The 16,754-nt window shown below is 34.9% G+C and overlaps 3 protein-coding genes across 6 annotated transcripts; 2 read left to right on the forward strand and 1 right to left on the reverse strand.

Moving 5' to 3' along the window:
- Positions 1-339: 339 nt before the first annotated feature.
- Positions 340-1,709, forward strand: LOC133681645 (fruit protein pKIWI501-like). Its single transcript, XM_062104737.1, has 2 exons — positions 340-497; positions 853-1,709. The coding sequence occupies exons 1-2, from the start codon at positions 483-485 to the stop codon at positions 1,354-1,356; spliced, it is 519 nt and encodes a 172-aa protein (XP_061960721.1). The 5' UTR covers positions 340-482; the 3' UTR covers positions 1,357-1,709.
- An 8,787-nt stretch (positions 1,710-10,496) lies between these two features.
- On the forward strand, positions 10,497-14,892 carry LOC133682766 (uncharacterized). 4 transcript variants are annotated; one of them, XR_009836718.1, is made up of 5 exons: positions 10,498-10,792; positions 11,182-11,263; positions 11,697-11,855; positions 12,222-12,473; positions 13,784-14,892. XR_009836718.1 is itself a non-coding variant. In XM_062106282.1 (4 exons), exons 1-4 carry the CDS (start codon positions 10,595-10,597, stop codon positions 12,293-12,295), a joined length of 414 nt encoding a protein of 137 aa, XP_061962266.1. In that variant the 5' UTR covers positions 10,497-10,594; the 3' UTR covers positions 12,296-12,772. The 4 variants fall into 4 exon arrangements, 2 of the variants coding, with proteins under 2 accessions (XP_061962266.1, XP_061962265.1); XR_009836717.1 differs by lacking the exon at positions 13,784-14,892 and adding an exon at positions 12,617-12,772; XM_062106282.1 differs by lacking the exon at positions 13,784-14,892 and having other exon boundaries at positions 10,497-10,693; positions 12,222-12,772.
- On the reverse strand, positions 12,898-16,489 carry LOC133682765 (F-box protein At3g07870-like). The gene is made up of 2 exons (XM_062106280.1): positions 15,034-16,489; positions 12,898-13,171 (listed from the first exon to the last, which is right to left on the reverse strand). Exons 1-2 carry the CDS (start codon positions 16,291-16,293, stop codon positions 13,136-13,138), a joined length of 1,296 nt encoding a protein of 431 aa, XP_061962264.1. The 5' UTR covers positions 16,294-16,489; the 3' UTR covers positions 12,898-13,135.
- Between the last annotated feature and the right edge of the window lie 265 nt (positions 16,490-16,754).

A 16,754-nucleotide genomic window follows, 5' to 3' on the forward strand; every position in this document is an offset into this window, starting at 1 on the left:
TAAAGGAAAGAACATAATATATACCAGTTTCTACAACTCTAATAATATTCAGTATTTAAAAAAGCATTGACTAAGAATATTTTAAGAACAATGCTTTGATGCAATATAAATTTTAGAATTATAACAACTTTATAATTTTCTTTGAAAAACATTTTTATCTCATGAACTTTATCTTTATTCTAAATTTATAAATTAAATATTAAATTCATTAATATAACATTATATAAATATTAAAAATAAATTAAGTCTTTATTAATAATAAATACATATTTACATGAATATAATAATATCATGAATTGATTGGGTACAAAACATATTATACTAACCCTTACATCTCTATATAAACCCACTCTCATTGATCACTTTGCATCTAACACTCAAAGCAATCTTTCCTCGTCTTCTTGTGTGATAATCACTCCTTTCTATTTTGCTTCTAACAGTTTTCTTTGTATCCCATTTGCTTTATTTTCCTTTCAGTTCCAATGGCCACTGTTGAGGTAACTCATTCACTATTAATCAATTAATGTCCCTGTTGAGAAACTTATTTAACAGATGTCGTCTTCTTATATGCTTCTTCTTAGTCATTTGATACATATCAAGTGTTAAAATTTGAAAAATCTTGATCAATTTTATGATCTTTGCTTCTTGGATAATCATATTTGAAAACTCATAATCCTCATCTCTCCCTCTCTCTCTCTCTCTATATATATATATATAACAAAAGGTAAAACCCCGTCAGCATTTTGGTGAACATTTTTCTTTATCACTGTGACACTTCAAGTAACAGTTCTTGAAAAATAGACAGTATCGGCATTTTGGTGAACATTCTTTAATCATCTGTTTATCCTGCAGGTTGTGTCAGCGCAGAGTGCACTTGCAGAGGAAAAAACTGAACAACCAATCAAGAGTGAGACCGCCACAGAAGAAGCAGTCGCTGCAGCACCAGAGGCAGTAGCTGAAGAGCCAAAAGAAGAAGTAGAGACACCTGCAGCATCTGAAGAGGCCGTGGCACCAGCCCCCGAGGCCCCAGCTGAAGTTGAGACTAAAGAGGTGGTAGAAGAGACCAAGATTCTTGCAGAAGAGCCAACAGTGGTAGAGAAAACAGAGGAGGAGACACCTAAGGAAACACCAGAGCCGGTTGTTGAGGAGACAAAAGAGGAGTCTCTAGAGGAAGTACCTGCAGAGCAGGTTGTTGAAGAAGCTAAAGAGGCTACCGAATCTGGTGAGACAGAGGCACCAGAACCAGAAGTTGCAGTCGAAGCTCCAAAGGAAGAAGAAGAAGTCAAGGGAGAAGAGAAACCTGTTGAAGCAGTGGAGAAGGTTGAAACAGAAACCCCAGTAGAAAAGACTGAGTAATGAGGTTATGAGAAAAAGGTTTTCGGTCTCTCTAGTGGGTACTTGTGTGTAAGTAGAATCTTGCATGTCTAGCGAGTACGTACGCTGAGTTCTTATTCTAGCTAGTGGTTTAATAAGGATGTTATGTTAATGGGGTCTCTAGGCATGAAAATATCCCACTTAGATCACAGCAATGTGAACTCACCACATTAGCAGCATTTGATCTTCGATTTGGGGAAGAAATGCTTGGGGCTTCATTGGGGATGTCATGGATGAACTATGCCATGGGATGTTCTTGTTGGTTCCAAGTAGGCTGATGAATTTTATAATGGTTGTGGTATTTTATAAAATAAGTAGCATGTTATGTTTGATAATTGGAGCTCATGCTCTGCTTCTCTGCTTCTTTGCCTCTTTGCCTCTGCACTTAGCGACGCCATGTTTTCAGGTTTGTAAACTGTTAGTCCTGAGAATTTCTCGTATATGTGGTTTGCCATCGTCTCCAAATTAAACCCGGTTTGGTTTGCCATTTTCTCAAACTAAAATAGATGGTCTATCATTAATAAGCGAAATTAGTTAAGAGTAGCGAAGCTAAAAGGGGCGAGGAACCTAGTTAGCTAGTGCTACAGATGAATCAGATTCTCTCGAGTGTTACCTGATAGACAGAGTAGCTAATAGACTGTATGGAAGAAGAAAGTAAAAAAAATAAAATAAAAGGATAAAAAATGAGCACTCTAGTCTAGATGATGAATTCTAACAACATCCAAAGTCCAAACCACTTGACAACGGGTTTTAAAACATAACAACATCACGTTGCCTATAAAATTATAATTGTCTACCGGATTTCAATTTGTACCTCTGCCTCTATCAATTCTGGGCTTTCACAGCTAACAGGGGGAGGGAATTTGATGGGGTGCCGGAACTCAAAGCTTGCCGGGATTGGTTGATGCCCGGACGAGTGTCTCCTTTCAACAGGACTGGGTGCAAAACTTTTTTTTGGGGGGCTGACCTGGTATCCCTTATTTTGATAGACGACCAAGTGACCCTCTTCTTTGATGGACCGATTTCCCATACCTTTTTTCGGTGGACCAACCTCACATCTCCTCTTTTGATGAATCCACGACACCTGGAATCGACCTCACCTATCCGCAAGATCGACCACACCTCCTCGCCTCTTTCTTTGACAAGTCAACTGTGCATCTCTCCGAATATATTTATTCTATAGTTATTAAACCTAAATTGCCCGGTAGATCGACTCGGTATCTAGACCGATTTGGATAAGATAAAAGGTTGGACTAAGCAAAAACTTGATAAAATCCAGTTAACCTGTTAGGTAGACCTGTGACCCAAACAACCGGACAAAACCTGGTGGAGACTCGTTTTTTTTCAAATATGTTTTTTCTCTTAACTAGAGACCCCTCTTTTTTATATTTTTTTAGTTAATTATTAGCTCTTTTTAAAGTTTACTATATAAATCTTAGAAGAATATTTTATTTTTTTAATATGGGATTTGAAACCCTTTAGTATATATACTCTATGATTACACGAAAAGTTATTTTTTTCAATGTGGGATAAAAAACCTTTTTGGTTTACATACTTCAACTTAAAAGGATTACATAGTATTTTTTCAATGTGGAATAAATGTTTTTTGAAATAATCTTTTAAACTTTATTATTTATAACATGTATAACTTATATTCATATGAATTGTTTCTTAATTTTTTCATATAAAATATTAAAACTTCAAATATATATATTTTTTAATTTTTCCGGATTGACCCAGGTCACCCATGTAACCCAGGACCAGACTCTTTGGTCAGGTCAATCATCGGGTCGGATTTGATAACTATGGTTTATACCCTCACATCCAACTGCTAGATCCTAAATGCATTACCTCTTGGTCAAACATGGTTTACTCGTCGCCAACTATAAAGATAAAACATATATTCATTTAATGATCATATGTCCTCCTCCTATAATGGGGCCCATAGAATGACATTATAGCATGTCTATACCTAGGGATGACCCTCATGATGTCATCCTTTTCACTCAGAAGTGAACTACCAGCCTTATCTCTAGGCAAGTTAATGTGGCTCATGGTCATATAAACGTCCATTAGTCATAAGATAAAGGGGTTCAAAAAAGGAGCTCACATTCTCTTCTTCAACCTCTAATTGTCTCTTGTATCTTTTTTGCAATGCATACAATATAACCTTAAAAGATTCATTCCTCCTACATTAGTGCTAACTTAAGCATTAAAGAGTTTACCTGACCAAGTTCTATGGGTCACCTTTTCGGTGATCTTTATCCAAGGTTGTTCTCTATGAGTTTTCTCCATGAAATTGGCTCAATACAATATTCAATATTCTCTCTAGGCGGATCTTCATGTGTTGTTTTTAACGAAATTGACTCCATATAATATTAGTTATGAGATTCTCTTTGAGTGACTCTCCATGAGTTATACATAAACGTTCTCCAATCCTAGCACAAACTATAACTTCTCTCGGGTATAAAGACCTTCCTCACCTTATCTAAGTATAAAGACAACTCTCCTCCAATGTGTGTGGTTACACCATGCCTAAGTATAAAGGCACTACACCACCTAGAACAAAGGATTATCATAACATATTTTTGAAGTTATCATAGATAAATCCTTAGCCATTTTAGAAAGTGTCTTGACTAATTAAACAAGACGGTCAAATAGTTTAACTTAATGACCCGTATCTCTAGAGGTTCGGTTCACACAAATCACATGTATGATAAAATTATTCTATCTCAAATTAAGTGAACCTCACTTTGAGATAATAAGCAACTGATAGGGGTGTCAGGACTCGAAGCATACTTGAATTGATGGATTTACAGAGGTGAGTCCTCTATCAATATGACAAACTAATTTACCCCTCTTTTTATGGACCAACCTTGTGACCTTCCTTTTATGGAATAACCACAAACCTTGAATCTTTTTTTTGGAAAATCGACCTCACCTGATACGATCAAGCAAGGTCAAAATCAGATTTTGATATAAAATGTTTTACTATCCAGTTTTATGCTATCAAGAATAACTTTCAACTCGACCATTAGATCGAGTTAAAATTTTTATAAGTGTTTCTATACATGTTTTTCTATATTGGGCTAAAATTTTAGGTCAATTTAAGTTCAGGAAGTGATTGTTTAAGAAGGTCAAAGTTACTAGATGAATCTTGTCAAATATGTTTGTTTGGACCTTCATCTATTGTTTGGATTATATCTACATATACATAGGGAAAATATTCTGAATAATGTGCTTGAAGTCAGGACTGAAATCTGCTGAGAATGTGCTAAAATTAAAGAAACTATATTTCCTTGTATATTATGGATTTCAGTTAATACAAAGATTCCTTAATACTCTTGAAAACATGTGTGGCAGCTATTAACTTGCTTATTCTACAAATATTCCATGAGAGACATTTATGGCAACAACTATTATCCATAATTTGTAAGGATTCCATATCCATTATAAAATGTATATGGTGGTAAGGAGGCTTGAGATTCTTTTATTTTTATTTTTCTTATTTTATAAGATTTCCTATCACATCAAAGGAGACTAAAGGGTGGTAATTTAAGGGAGAAAATTTCAACAATTTAAAACAAAGTTTCTTATCTAATTTGGAGCATGAAGTTTTGGAAAAGCCTCAAAGGAAAGCAAAAGAGGAGTTTTAGCCATGCATAGGGATTTCAAGCAAGAGAAATTTTTTTATGATGTTTTATTTATTTATTTTAATGTTGAATATTATTAACTTTAGACTTTATTATTAATCTCTGACCTAGATTTTTCAGTAATAATAAAAATTTATATTTAATCCAAGAATAAATAGGTTAATTAGAAAATAAAATAAGGAGATGTTAAAAATATTGGAAGGATTTTTAAAGATTAAAAAAAACCCTTTGTGTATGTTATTTTAAAAGTAGGTCGAGATAGATTATCTAGTTGAACAAAATAATAATTAAACTTGATGTGAGGGGCATTTTTATAAGTAATGAGAAAACTATATTGTTGGCTTCTCTTGAAGCCATTGATAATTGACCAAAATTTTTGGAGAAATAGAGAGAGAAGCTAGAGAGAAAACCTATAAAAGGTAACATACTTCTGCAACTATATCTCTGACATCCACTTTTGTATTGGGCTACTTTTCAGATAGATTGTTCTTCTCCCCACCCTCTACAATCTGACTAGAGGGATTTGCAAGATCAATTTTTTTTGAGAGAAATCAAAATAAAAAATATTATGGAAAAGAAACCTCCAAGAAAGTCTTTGTTGTTGATTGTTGTCTCTCTCTCTTCCACCGTTGGATCAAGCTTATTTTTTGGTATGTGATGTGCTTGGATGTGATATACATTCAGAACGATGGAGATTGAAAATGAACACTTCAGTATGAATTTGTTCATATTGAACAGTAGTTCGCCCAAATTCCAGATCAGTTTGGTTGTATTCTAATATAAAGAAATCTAATTGTAGAATTGTGGATATGTGTTGGTAAACATACTTATATATAATTTCACTATGGGGATCTGTCTGGTTTTGATTTTGTTGTGAGTTGGTCCGGTTTAAGATTTCTATCATTGTAGCAACTCATTGAATTACTCTACTGTAGCAACTTGGATATTGTTACATTTGGGTTACTGTTACTCTACAATTGAATCAGATTCTTTTTTTACCCGAATCACTATTAAAACTCGTAATACAGGCAGTCGTAAGTCCAGTGTTAATGAATTAAATGATAAAATAAAAATTGAATATGTATGTACAAATTTATAAAAGTGAAATATGCATACATACTGAATCAATAAAAGGTTGTTATTCTAGGGATCTAATTATGGATCAAAAGGTTATAATAAAATGATGGTGATGAATTTATCTTGTGTTGACAGGGGATACTATCGCAGCTAGACCACAGTTTAGAGCAGGAGTAGGGACTTTACATGCAACAAGTAGATGTCTTATACCTTATTAATTTTATTTGTATCACTTGAATTGTTGTAATTGCAAGTTCTTTAAATATGTAATTCATGAATATTAAATGAAAAAAAAGAAGATTGAAAGAAATTGACTTGATTAGTTGTCCAAGATAATTTGGAAGCTAATGATATCAATGCGATACATTGATATCGACATTTACTTAGATAAAAATATATTGGTCAAGAACTTGATTAGCCACTCTTAAAAATAGAGGCTTATGATGTCAATGGGGTTTCATTGATATCGGTATTAATATAATGAAATTAAAATGTTGAAAATAATATTGATTAACTACTCCGGGTTTGGAAAATTAATGATACCAATGAGTTGCATTGGTAGCGACATTTCTTAAACTTGATTAGTCATTTCTGGTATGAGAAACTAATGATACCAAGAAAGATCATCGGTATCGATATTAACTTAGACTTAATAGTCCTTCCGGGTACGAGAGACTAATGATATCAATGAGGTTCATTGGTATCGATATAAATATAAAAGGAGTTTATAGAAATGAGCTTGATTAACTGTCCCTGAAAAATAGAGAAGGCTAATGATTTTAATATGGACACATTGACATCAACATATAATTGAAAGCTTGATTAGCTATCAAATGGAATGAAAGTTAATGATACCAAGTGGATTGGTATTGACATACCTCTGATTAATCATAGTCGAGGTAATGGTTAATGATATCAATCTAATATTGATATTGACATTGATTCGTTGACTTGAGTTATGAGTAACTAAAGATATTATGATGTTAGTTTAGATAATTAGAGTAAGAAAGATGATGTAATGATAAATGAAACTATTTATATTCTTTAATATGATAATTGTATATTAATTATTCCATTAATTGATGTTTTGTATGCTTTGCATTTCAGGACTATCTCATTAACATTAGGAGTAGAGTTACTTTATCTTTATGTTCATATAGATTAGGTATATCATGTTCATTTTGGATTGTCATATATTTTTTTGAAGCATGTGAACTTTAATCCTTAACTTTTGTTTGTAGATACATGAAATTAAATGTTCACTTTTATATATGTACGTTAGATTTTATATAAACTCTTAAGCTTTGCAATTAATATGTTATATAATTAATTAGAGGTGTTATTGAGGTGAATTAAAATTATTGGTAAATGATTTATGTGGATTATGATCCAAGATGATTGGATAAAAAAATCAAGGATGTGTGCAGAAGTGAAATAGGTTTAAGTCAATAACTTGGGACATCCTGTTATAAGAAAAACTTTGCTGGAATTTGTGTAGAAATTGCGATAAAGCACCTATTAATTTGAAATAGGCTACCATTCTTGTAAAAAAAATTTCTAATATCTTTATAATTAAGAATGTGTTTTATCTTAAAGAAATTGGGATTGTTACATTTAATCTAAATTGGGTTTGTTTTGGCTCATTAAATATTGTTTTAGAGCTTGTTTTAGTAATAGACTTGTGTTAGTTGATTGTTACATATGGTCCATTAGCTTGCAACACAAAAAGAGCTCATTAGAGTTATTTAGAGGGAACTATATATTACTTTTATGAAAGCAAGTTTTGAAAGCTATGATGATTTGAATAAACAAGACTTCTCATTTGTTATGTATGTTGCAAACAATCTTTCTTTGCAGGGACAAAGATCGTACACCGATTTATCAAAGATGAACTAGCTTTGTGGTGTCTTTCGCATACTTTAGGTTCTTAGGTACATAGTTATCTCTGGGTCCAAATTATTTTTCCAATACTTACCTCTAGGTCGGGGTTTCAAACATGATATTCAATTTTTTTGGGTTGATTTTCAATTTCGTTGTAGGTTGTATGATCACGTGATCACAAGGTTTGCATCATCATCTCTTTATGAGACATGACTTAACCAACCTCATCTCCTTACAAGATTGTCCTGGTTCCTTCTCCATGATGGACCCTAACTCGCATTCCTCTTCCTTGATGGATCAACCACACATCATTTTAAATAGAACTTATACCTTTAAATTCAACTACTATATCCAAGGTACTCTAATTCCTAGTCAAACATGGTTTACTCATCTCTAACTATATAAACAAAATGTACGTTCATTAAATGGTTACATCTCTTTCTATTATAATGAAGCCTATATAATGGTGTTATAATATGCTTATACCTAGAGATAACCCTTGTGATGTCATCATCTTCACTTAACAATAAACTACCAGTCTTATCTTTAAGTAAGTTAGTATGTCTTATGGCTATATAAAAATCCATGAGCCATCAAGTAAATTTTTTTTGAAAAAGGACCTCACATTCTCTTCTTGAATCTCTAATCATTTTTTGCATTTTCTCTGTAAACACACATAACACCAGAGTTTTGAAACCCGGACCGACCCGGCGGGTCGACCCGGGACCCGGTCGACCCGAGCTTGGAACCGGTCCGAGTCTAAGTAAAAACCCGTCTGGGAGTTGGCATGGAGAAACCCGGTCGACTTGGAACCCGGGTAAACTCGGTTGAGACCCGGCTCCTTTCCTAATAGAGAAAGGCAAAAGCAATCTTGTACGATCTAATCTCTAACAAATGGCCTCAAACGTATTTTTGACAAGTACTGGCCTCTCCAAATCCTCATCTGAAGTCTTCTGTCTTCCCTTCCTCTTCATCATTACCCATTCCCATTCCCATCCGCATTCCCACGTTCAGCTTGAAAGGGGCATGCTAGACATGTTTCTGTTGGAATTGATGGAGCACTTTCTGGCTCAGCTGCAGTCTCATTAGAAGAAGGTTTGTAATCGACTACCTCTTCTTCAAAACTTTTTTTTCCTAACAGTTGATTTGCGACATCTTCTCTCTCTTTTTATTCATGCTACTGGTAAAGAAAAGGTTTAGATGTCAGGATCTCATTACCAGAAGTACCCGCCCCTACTGTGGCAACCAAGTGCCCTTGCACCAGCTTGAAAAACCTAATCAATTAATTCTTTTCCATCAGTGAAATATTTGATCTTTTAGGGTAAAGAAGAGGAAATTTCAAATCGGAGGGGAAGACAAATTTCACCTCATTAAGTCAATTTGACAATGAAGCCCACATGAGCTCCTCCTCAACCGGCCCCTACCTGTGATTAATAATTTTTCTTTTTTTTATTAATTTTTTTGGGTTGACCCGGGTCAACCCATGTAACCCGTGACCCGATCATTAGACCGAGTAAATTACCAGGTTGGGTTTCAAAACTATGCATAACACAACCTCAAATGTTTCATTCCTCATACACTAGTGCTAACCAAATAACTAGGTTTTAAATGGAAATAAAATCATAGATGCAATATTAAACTTTCTAAATTAGAGATCAACTAATTATTATTTTTTTTTTAAAAAATATATCGAGTGTGTTTAGTATTGTGATAACTTTTATGGTTGTGGTTTGAAAAAAGTTATTTTATAATAAGTACTTTTAGTTGAGGTTGGTTTGATATTTATATATGTTTGGTTAAAACTGTGGTTAAAATTGAGGTTGAACAAAAAGTAATTTAATGTATTTGGTTAAGAATACTTTTTAAATTGAGGTTATATATATATTAAGGTTTTAAATTTAAATATTGTAGATTTAACTACTATTATTATATCATTAAATAAATAATACTTTATATAAAATATTTTTTATTGTTTGATTAAACTATCTACAATTCCATTACATACAAAATTCATCCGACAAGAATTATATTTTTCATGATTTTTTGATTGTGTAATAAAATTAGGTAAAATATTATAAAGAATAAAATTGAGATTATAGTACGAGTAAATTTAACTCATTGTAAACTAGTTTTTCAAAAAAAAGTTTTACTGTTCACGTGAATGTGAATGTGAATAGTACAAGTAAACTGCACTGAACTTTTTTTTAAGCACTATTCACTTATAAACAGTGAAAAAAAAAATTTAAGAGTTGTTTTGAATTTAACTATATTTTAAATGCAAAACTCAATAAATCTATTAGAAATAAATTGCATTTTAAATATAATTAAATAATTGCTTAACAGAATCTTAAATAAATAATGGGAAAACCTCAATTTGGTTCAGAACCTATATGTAAATTCTCGATTATATTCCAAATCTATAAATTTATTATGAATCAGGTTCCCAAATTTCTATAAATCCTTCATAAATAATTTACTCTTATTTTTTCTATTAGCCACGTATTCGTTATCACATCTGTCACGTCGCTCTATGACGTCCCTCTATCACGTCCCTCAAGGAAAATAACACCGGTAAATGGTATCTGTTCCTGTTCTTCCAGGAGAAAAACATGGCTGCTTCGTTAGCTAAAGCTACAGTACTAGCAAGAGGCAAAGATGAAGTGTATGTGGCAGCAACGCCACTAAGAGCCACAAAAGGACCCGCTCAGGTGCTTATGTCTACTACTTACTCTCTCAACCTCTGGGATTTGCAGCACTTTGTGGTTATCATCAAACCCAATTTACCTGCACCTCCTCAAAATTCTCAGGTTCTTGATTCTCTAGTTTATTCTTACTTCTCTGTTTTCCGGGCCTTGAAACTCATTCCCCCCATATTTGGGTGGTCCAATATATGCTTAACATTGTTGTAGATGATGGGAATATTTTTTTTCGGTGTTAGATTGTTAATTACCAGTGTACCTCATATTAATCTATTTGATTTTTTTTGTCAAATTCTTAAGCTAGCAAGGTCAAACCCAGAAAAAATATTGTATTCATGGAATGAATTGCAAATACATGTTATCCATTCGAAACGAAAATCTTGTTATTCATGTCTAATCAAGGCAGCACGGCGCCATTGCTCTTGTGCTATAATTGGGGTTGCATTAATGTTTAGAAGCTGAAATCTAATACTGAAGCTCAATTATTTGTATTGTAGGCTATTGTTTTTGATTTTCAGCCAAAAGATCCCGAAAATATCTACACTGCACTTGCAGTTCTATCAGGTAGAGCAGTACCAGGTGAGGGTTGCTATTGTTTGTAAACCTTTTTCCCTTCAAACGAATGTGTGATTAAGTTTTTTCAGATTTCCATCATGCTTAAACTCTATTGTTTTGGACGTCAAGGGGTACCCCGGCCGAGATGACTCCATTACATTCCAAATCAGTGAACAAAGTTCATGATGTAATGTTTCTAATATATGAGTACTTGCCGTGAACAACAGTACAAAATTCATTTATTATGTTCATAATAATCTTTTATTATTTATTGAGTCACAATTTTGTTGTCATTTCAACATGTAAAGATTAACTTAATATCCTTTTCAGCTAGCACTTCTATGATGTATAGTTAAAAGCTACTATATAGTTAATTATAATGATTTTGGTCGTCCACGTTATTGAACAAAGTTCTCTGCGACTTTCTACATATGATGTTCTCCACCCTTTTTTACAGGAGTTGTTCTTATGCGGAAATTATCAAAGCTACCGCGAAGAAAATGCTGGTTTGTTGGATCCTCAAAGTTAGATGCTGTAGATGTTGCAACTAAATTTAACAGTGACTGGAGAACGGATTTGAGGGTTGGCCATCACGACTGTCGTGATTATACAAATGGTAATAATGAATCTCTTCTTTTCATTTACTTATTTTATGAAAATCCATTTCCCGTTCTGTCATACTATGTGATCTGGATACTTGGCAACTATTCTTAAGCTAATGATCTGCCTGCCATTGTCAATTGCTTGTAAACATTGGTGTTGTAGCACTGCTTGTGTTATGTTACGCCAGCTTGCTTACCATCTCCTTTGTCTTTGGTAGGTGTTTTCCCATTAACTAATGAATCTTGGCTGATAAAAAAAATGCATGTGAACATAACATCATTTTTCTTTTTCTTGGCAAGTAAAGGGGTCCCTTAAAAATAAGTTCAACCTGTTTCTTTATCATTTTCGTTCCCCTAATCTATCCTTTTTCACTTGGAAGGATTGGTAGAGCTTCTCATTGGTGAAAAACAAGTGTTAGAGCGTCTAAGAAAAGACCGTGGTGATCAGGGTTAGGGCACCGTGTACTGAAAAGGCTATACGAAAGTTACATGGGCAAAATATCTTCTTTTATTGCTCAAAGAATCTGTTTCGACAATACTCCGGTAAAGAAATCTCCCTGCAATATTGTTGGTGTATACTAGCGCAAGGCACACAAGCTTGATAAATTCCAACTCGTCTTTCGCCATGAATAGTAGGTTCATGTTTTGCTTTTGACAGGCTAGTTTTGTTTTCTTTCTCAGCCAACAATCTGCCTTGCAAATTATCAAAAAGAGATTTCTATTCTTTCTGTATATCACTGAATGGCATGATTAGCTCACAAGCAGTTTTCTCTAGGTCCAATGCTCATATGGACAGAAATGGAGTTCATTGATTCATGGTGCTGCTGTATACTTGGAACCAGAAATTTAGGATTGGGGTGCCAATTGGATGATGTATGATTTTTGTATTGCAAAACCTGTATTTTCTATATAAAATGAACTTTAAATTAAAGGGTATGATTAAAATTTTTCAAAAGTTTAGGAATAAAATGCATTTGTTTTCAAAGTTTGGCACCCATGCCCCCCCAACCCTTCGACATGGTTCCTCTCTGCATGGCTTTGATGTTTCATATCAAGTTGTTCTATATATAAAAGAAATGGATTAACATATATAATGTTGCATGAAACATCGTGCAAAAAAACTTTGAGGACATGATGCAGTAGCAAGAAACTCGTGTAGAAACATGATTAGAGTTGAAGGCATATCACTGGGGGTGGAGCCAGATTATTTTTCGAGGGGGTTAAGATTATAAATTGTTTTCTAGAGGGGGGCAAAACTAATTTTTAAACTGCTTAAGGGAAAGCCAGGAACTTTTTATTTTTTGCAGTGGTCGGACCCTGCCAGCCTCCCCTGCATATCACCATTTAAAAAAAAATATTAACAAACTTAAGGATTTGCTAAGAGGAAAATAAAAAGATTAATATTTACTCATAGAATTATTTGAAGAGAGCTGTTGCAGAAATCAAGAACGATGATCAATAGACGAAAAAATTCATATTTTCAAAGAGTAGGAATAGAGAGAAGTTTCCTGTGACTTCTAGTGAAGTAGTTAGGATTGAAAGTGAGAGTTGAGTCTAGGAACAAGGGGAGAGAAAGATCAATATTCTTAGTTTGGAGATCAACCACTTTCAGTGAACACAATCTCAGCTCTAAACCTCTGAAATAGAGAAAAAAAATCTTCAATTATGTTGTTATCAAGAGAAGATATTGGGAAGTGTTGAGCAGATGTCGTAAACATGAGATCCAAGGTTGCATCACTATTCTAACTTTTGGGGTAAATAGTTTCCTTTTTATACACTTAATCATTCTGATAATGATATAAATGAGAATTTCAAAGTTTTTGATATGTGTTGGGGTTTGTTTTTATTAAAGTTTGCAGAAACAATTAACAAGAGTAAGTCAAGTCCTATGCTTTTCAATTGTTGATCCGTCTTACTTATCGTAAAGGGAATCAATGTGCAGGTTGATTGTGTAATCAAGGCTTGAGAGCTACCATTGCAGTGCATTTTCTTTCTACTCTACTGGGGTTGCCATGTTCCTGTCAGTGTTGCTTTTAACCTGCTTCTTTCTTTGGTCTCAGGGCCCTCTTTTACCAAAGAAAATATAAAACGTCCCAGTCATGTCCATAAAGATGAGAGAAATTGCTTTCATTCATTGAAAGCATGGATCAGTCATGCATGCGTTGCACACACGCCTGGAAGGGATGTGGGGGCTGTGGTGAAGGAAATATGTAAAAGAAGTTATGGTGGGAGATTTTCCACTGGTCAAGTTTAGCTACTTGTCAGTCAAGCTTTTCTGAGTATAATTTCATATCAAAGATTGATGAAGACAAAATAAAAGGCATTAGCCATTAGGCATAGGATACGAGGGTAGTATTGGTTAGATGGTCGAAACAAGGATAAAGGTCATAAAAAAGCAGACTACTTTGCAAGCTTTCATATCGGCAAATCTTCAAGGAAAGAAATCTGTTCAAAGGGAATCTTTCATCATGGGTGCTGCTATTTTTTCTATTGGGCCACGGTGGGATGTTTTGGGTGACCTACTCGGAGATAAAGGCTTCTTTCCCATATACATCGAATGTTTGGTAAAGAAGCATGAGTTCAATTTTCAACATTGTTTTATGTTAGTGTACAGTTGTTATGTTGATGGTGGGTTGGTGCCTGTTGAAAAATTAGCCGAGTTCTGGTGCCCCTTTTTAGGTAGCTGATAATTAAGAGGCTGTTTCAAGTACCATTTGTCTTGCCTAACCTCCTCCTATTTTTATAATCTCAATTCAACAAGAGAAAAAACGAGATACTGCTCGGCCGATCTCGCTTTGCAAACAGGATTTTATTTAGTTAGTCTGAACCAGTCAAAGTTTGGCCAAGACAACTAGCAGGATTTAGGCCATTCAAGCATGATTTCTAATTTCTCTCGGCAAGATTTAGCCTGCAAAACCTTGCAGTAAGTAATTTCCGATGATACGATGAGTGGTCCAGTCCTTGTTGATAATCATTTAGCACATTCAAGAGGATTATTGAACCTTGGAATTTAATGAATATTCGTTTGTGTTGTGATTGATCCGATATTTATATTCAATATTCATATATACACAAATAGAAATTGTTATCTGAAGTCTTCAAGCATGTAAGATTTGATCATAACCTGATGATGAAGCAGATAATTAACACAGAAACAGGATTTTGTTTCAGAGCAGGGAGTAATCAACTCACATATGGAGAAGTATCCGATCCTTGGTAGTATGCATCACTGGGAGTATCGATCCAATTCAGGCTGCCCACAAGAACTACTGTTTGAAACCAATTTGGTGCCCCTTGTAGCTCAATGTCCTTGAACTTTCCATTCTTCGGGTCATAAGAAACCAGAACTCTGTTCTTATACTCCAGCAGGATTTCACCATTCTTCAAGACACATAGAGCTCCAACAACCCTTCCATTAGAACTATTTTTCCATATCTTTAGCTGTCGGTCCTGATTTTGTTTCAAGCCCTTGGGCATGTAAGCCCCGATGTTGTATTCTTTAACCCAAGACTCCTTCACATTGTACTCCTTCATGACCCAAATCTCCAATCTTCCATAATTGCAATAAACAGCAGCAGAGAGGCAACCCCTCAGAACCACTAGGTGATAGTTGCACCTATTTAGGCCACCGCAGTCCGGTTTCGAGACTTCTCGGAATTGCTCATCGGTCAAGTCGAATGAGACTAGCCTGCGGGCGGGCTTATTTCTACACGGGCGGCTAATCCAATGAAGCCTTCCATTAACCAGGGCTCCTGAAGCCCGGCGAGCAAGCCGGTATGACACTTTGCCTAGACTTCGCCATTCAGGGCAGCCTAGCGTTAAAATCTGGACTTCCGATAGTGGATAAATGATTCTACGTGACCGAGGGTAGCCACCATGCCCATTCCTGTAATACACGATTCTGATTACCTTGTATTCTTTAGTCTTGGGATTGAAACCAAACCCAGAAACCACTTCTTGATCAGGATACTGCAAGGATTTTGGCAGCTCTTTATAGCAGCCTGTGAAAGGATTATAGATATAAAGAGAATCATTGTACAATGAGTCAGATAGGCACAGTAAACCGTTACAGGAGCCTACCACTTCAAATTCTGGCATCATAGAGGAAAAGGGTGCCGGAATTCTCTTCACCTTCTCCTTTTCTTCCTCGTGAGCAGCAAAATTCACAAAATAGAGATTGTTTCTGATGGGAAAGTCGCAGTGAAGGATTAGGCAAGGATGATCGGTATCCTGAGTTGAGCAAGACAAATATAAATCTACAAGCTGAGGATCCTGCACCAAGGCACGCCAAGCTCGGCATACACACTTGAATTGCACCAAAGATGTGATGGGTAATCTTGAAAGTATATCATGAGCAATCTCCCGTGGTAGAAGCTCCATTCCAGTTGTTTGTGGATCATATTCAACCTTGGTTTTTCTTCGTTTCCTATGTTTCTCACAATCCAAGTCCATATTGACCACTACAGGCAAAAAGGCTCAGTATTAGATCAAAAGATGATGGCTTGTTCTTGAAGATGAAGAATTGTGGTTGCATATAAGCATGATGGGCTTTGATAAGATCATCAAAATTTTAAGAATGGAGTTGGAAACCACAAGGAAATTGGTGTGTTCTAAATGGGAGCCACCATTGAATAATTCTCCACGTATAAAAGAGTTTGGTTTTCTTTTCATTACAGAGAAAAGTTAAATTGATAGACCCAGCAATCTTCACCGTCCAATAAAAGAATCCAGGGCCAAGATACGATGTAGATTAATTGCAAAGCTTAACGAATCCTATTCCTTGTTTATGGATGCATGACCCTACTGATAGTGACCCAGCGACATTTAGTTTGAATAAGAACAAGAATTGACCATTTAATGTACTCCATGCTAGACAAAGTTTTCTTTCTTTCTCCTGCGTGGATGCCCTTGTA

Source organism: Populus nigra, chromosome 2 (assembly GCF_951802175.1).
Source record: "Populus nigra chromosome 2, ddPopNigr1.1, whole genome shotgun sequence".
In the NCBI taxonomy this organism is placed as follows: Eukaryota; Viridiplantae; Streptophyta; class Magnoliopsida; order Malpighiales; family Salicaceae; genus Populus; species Populus nigra.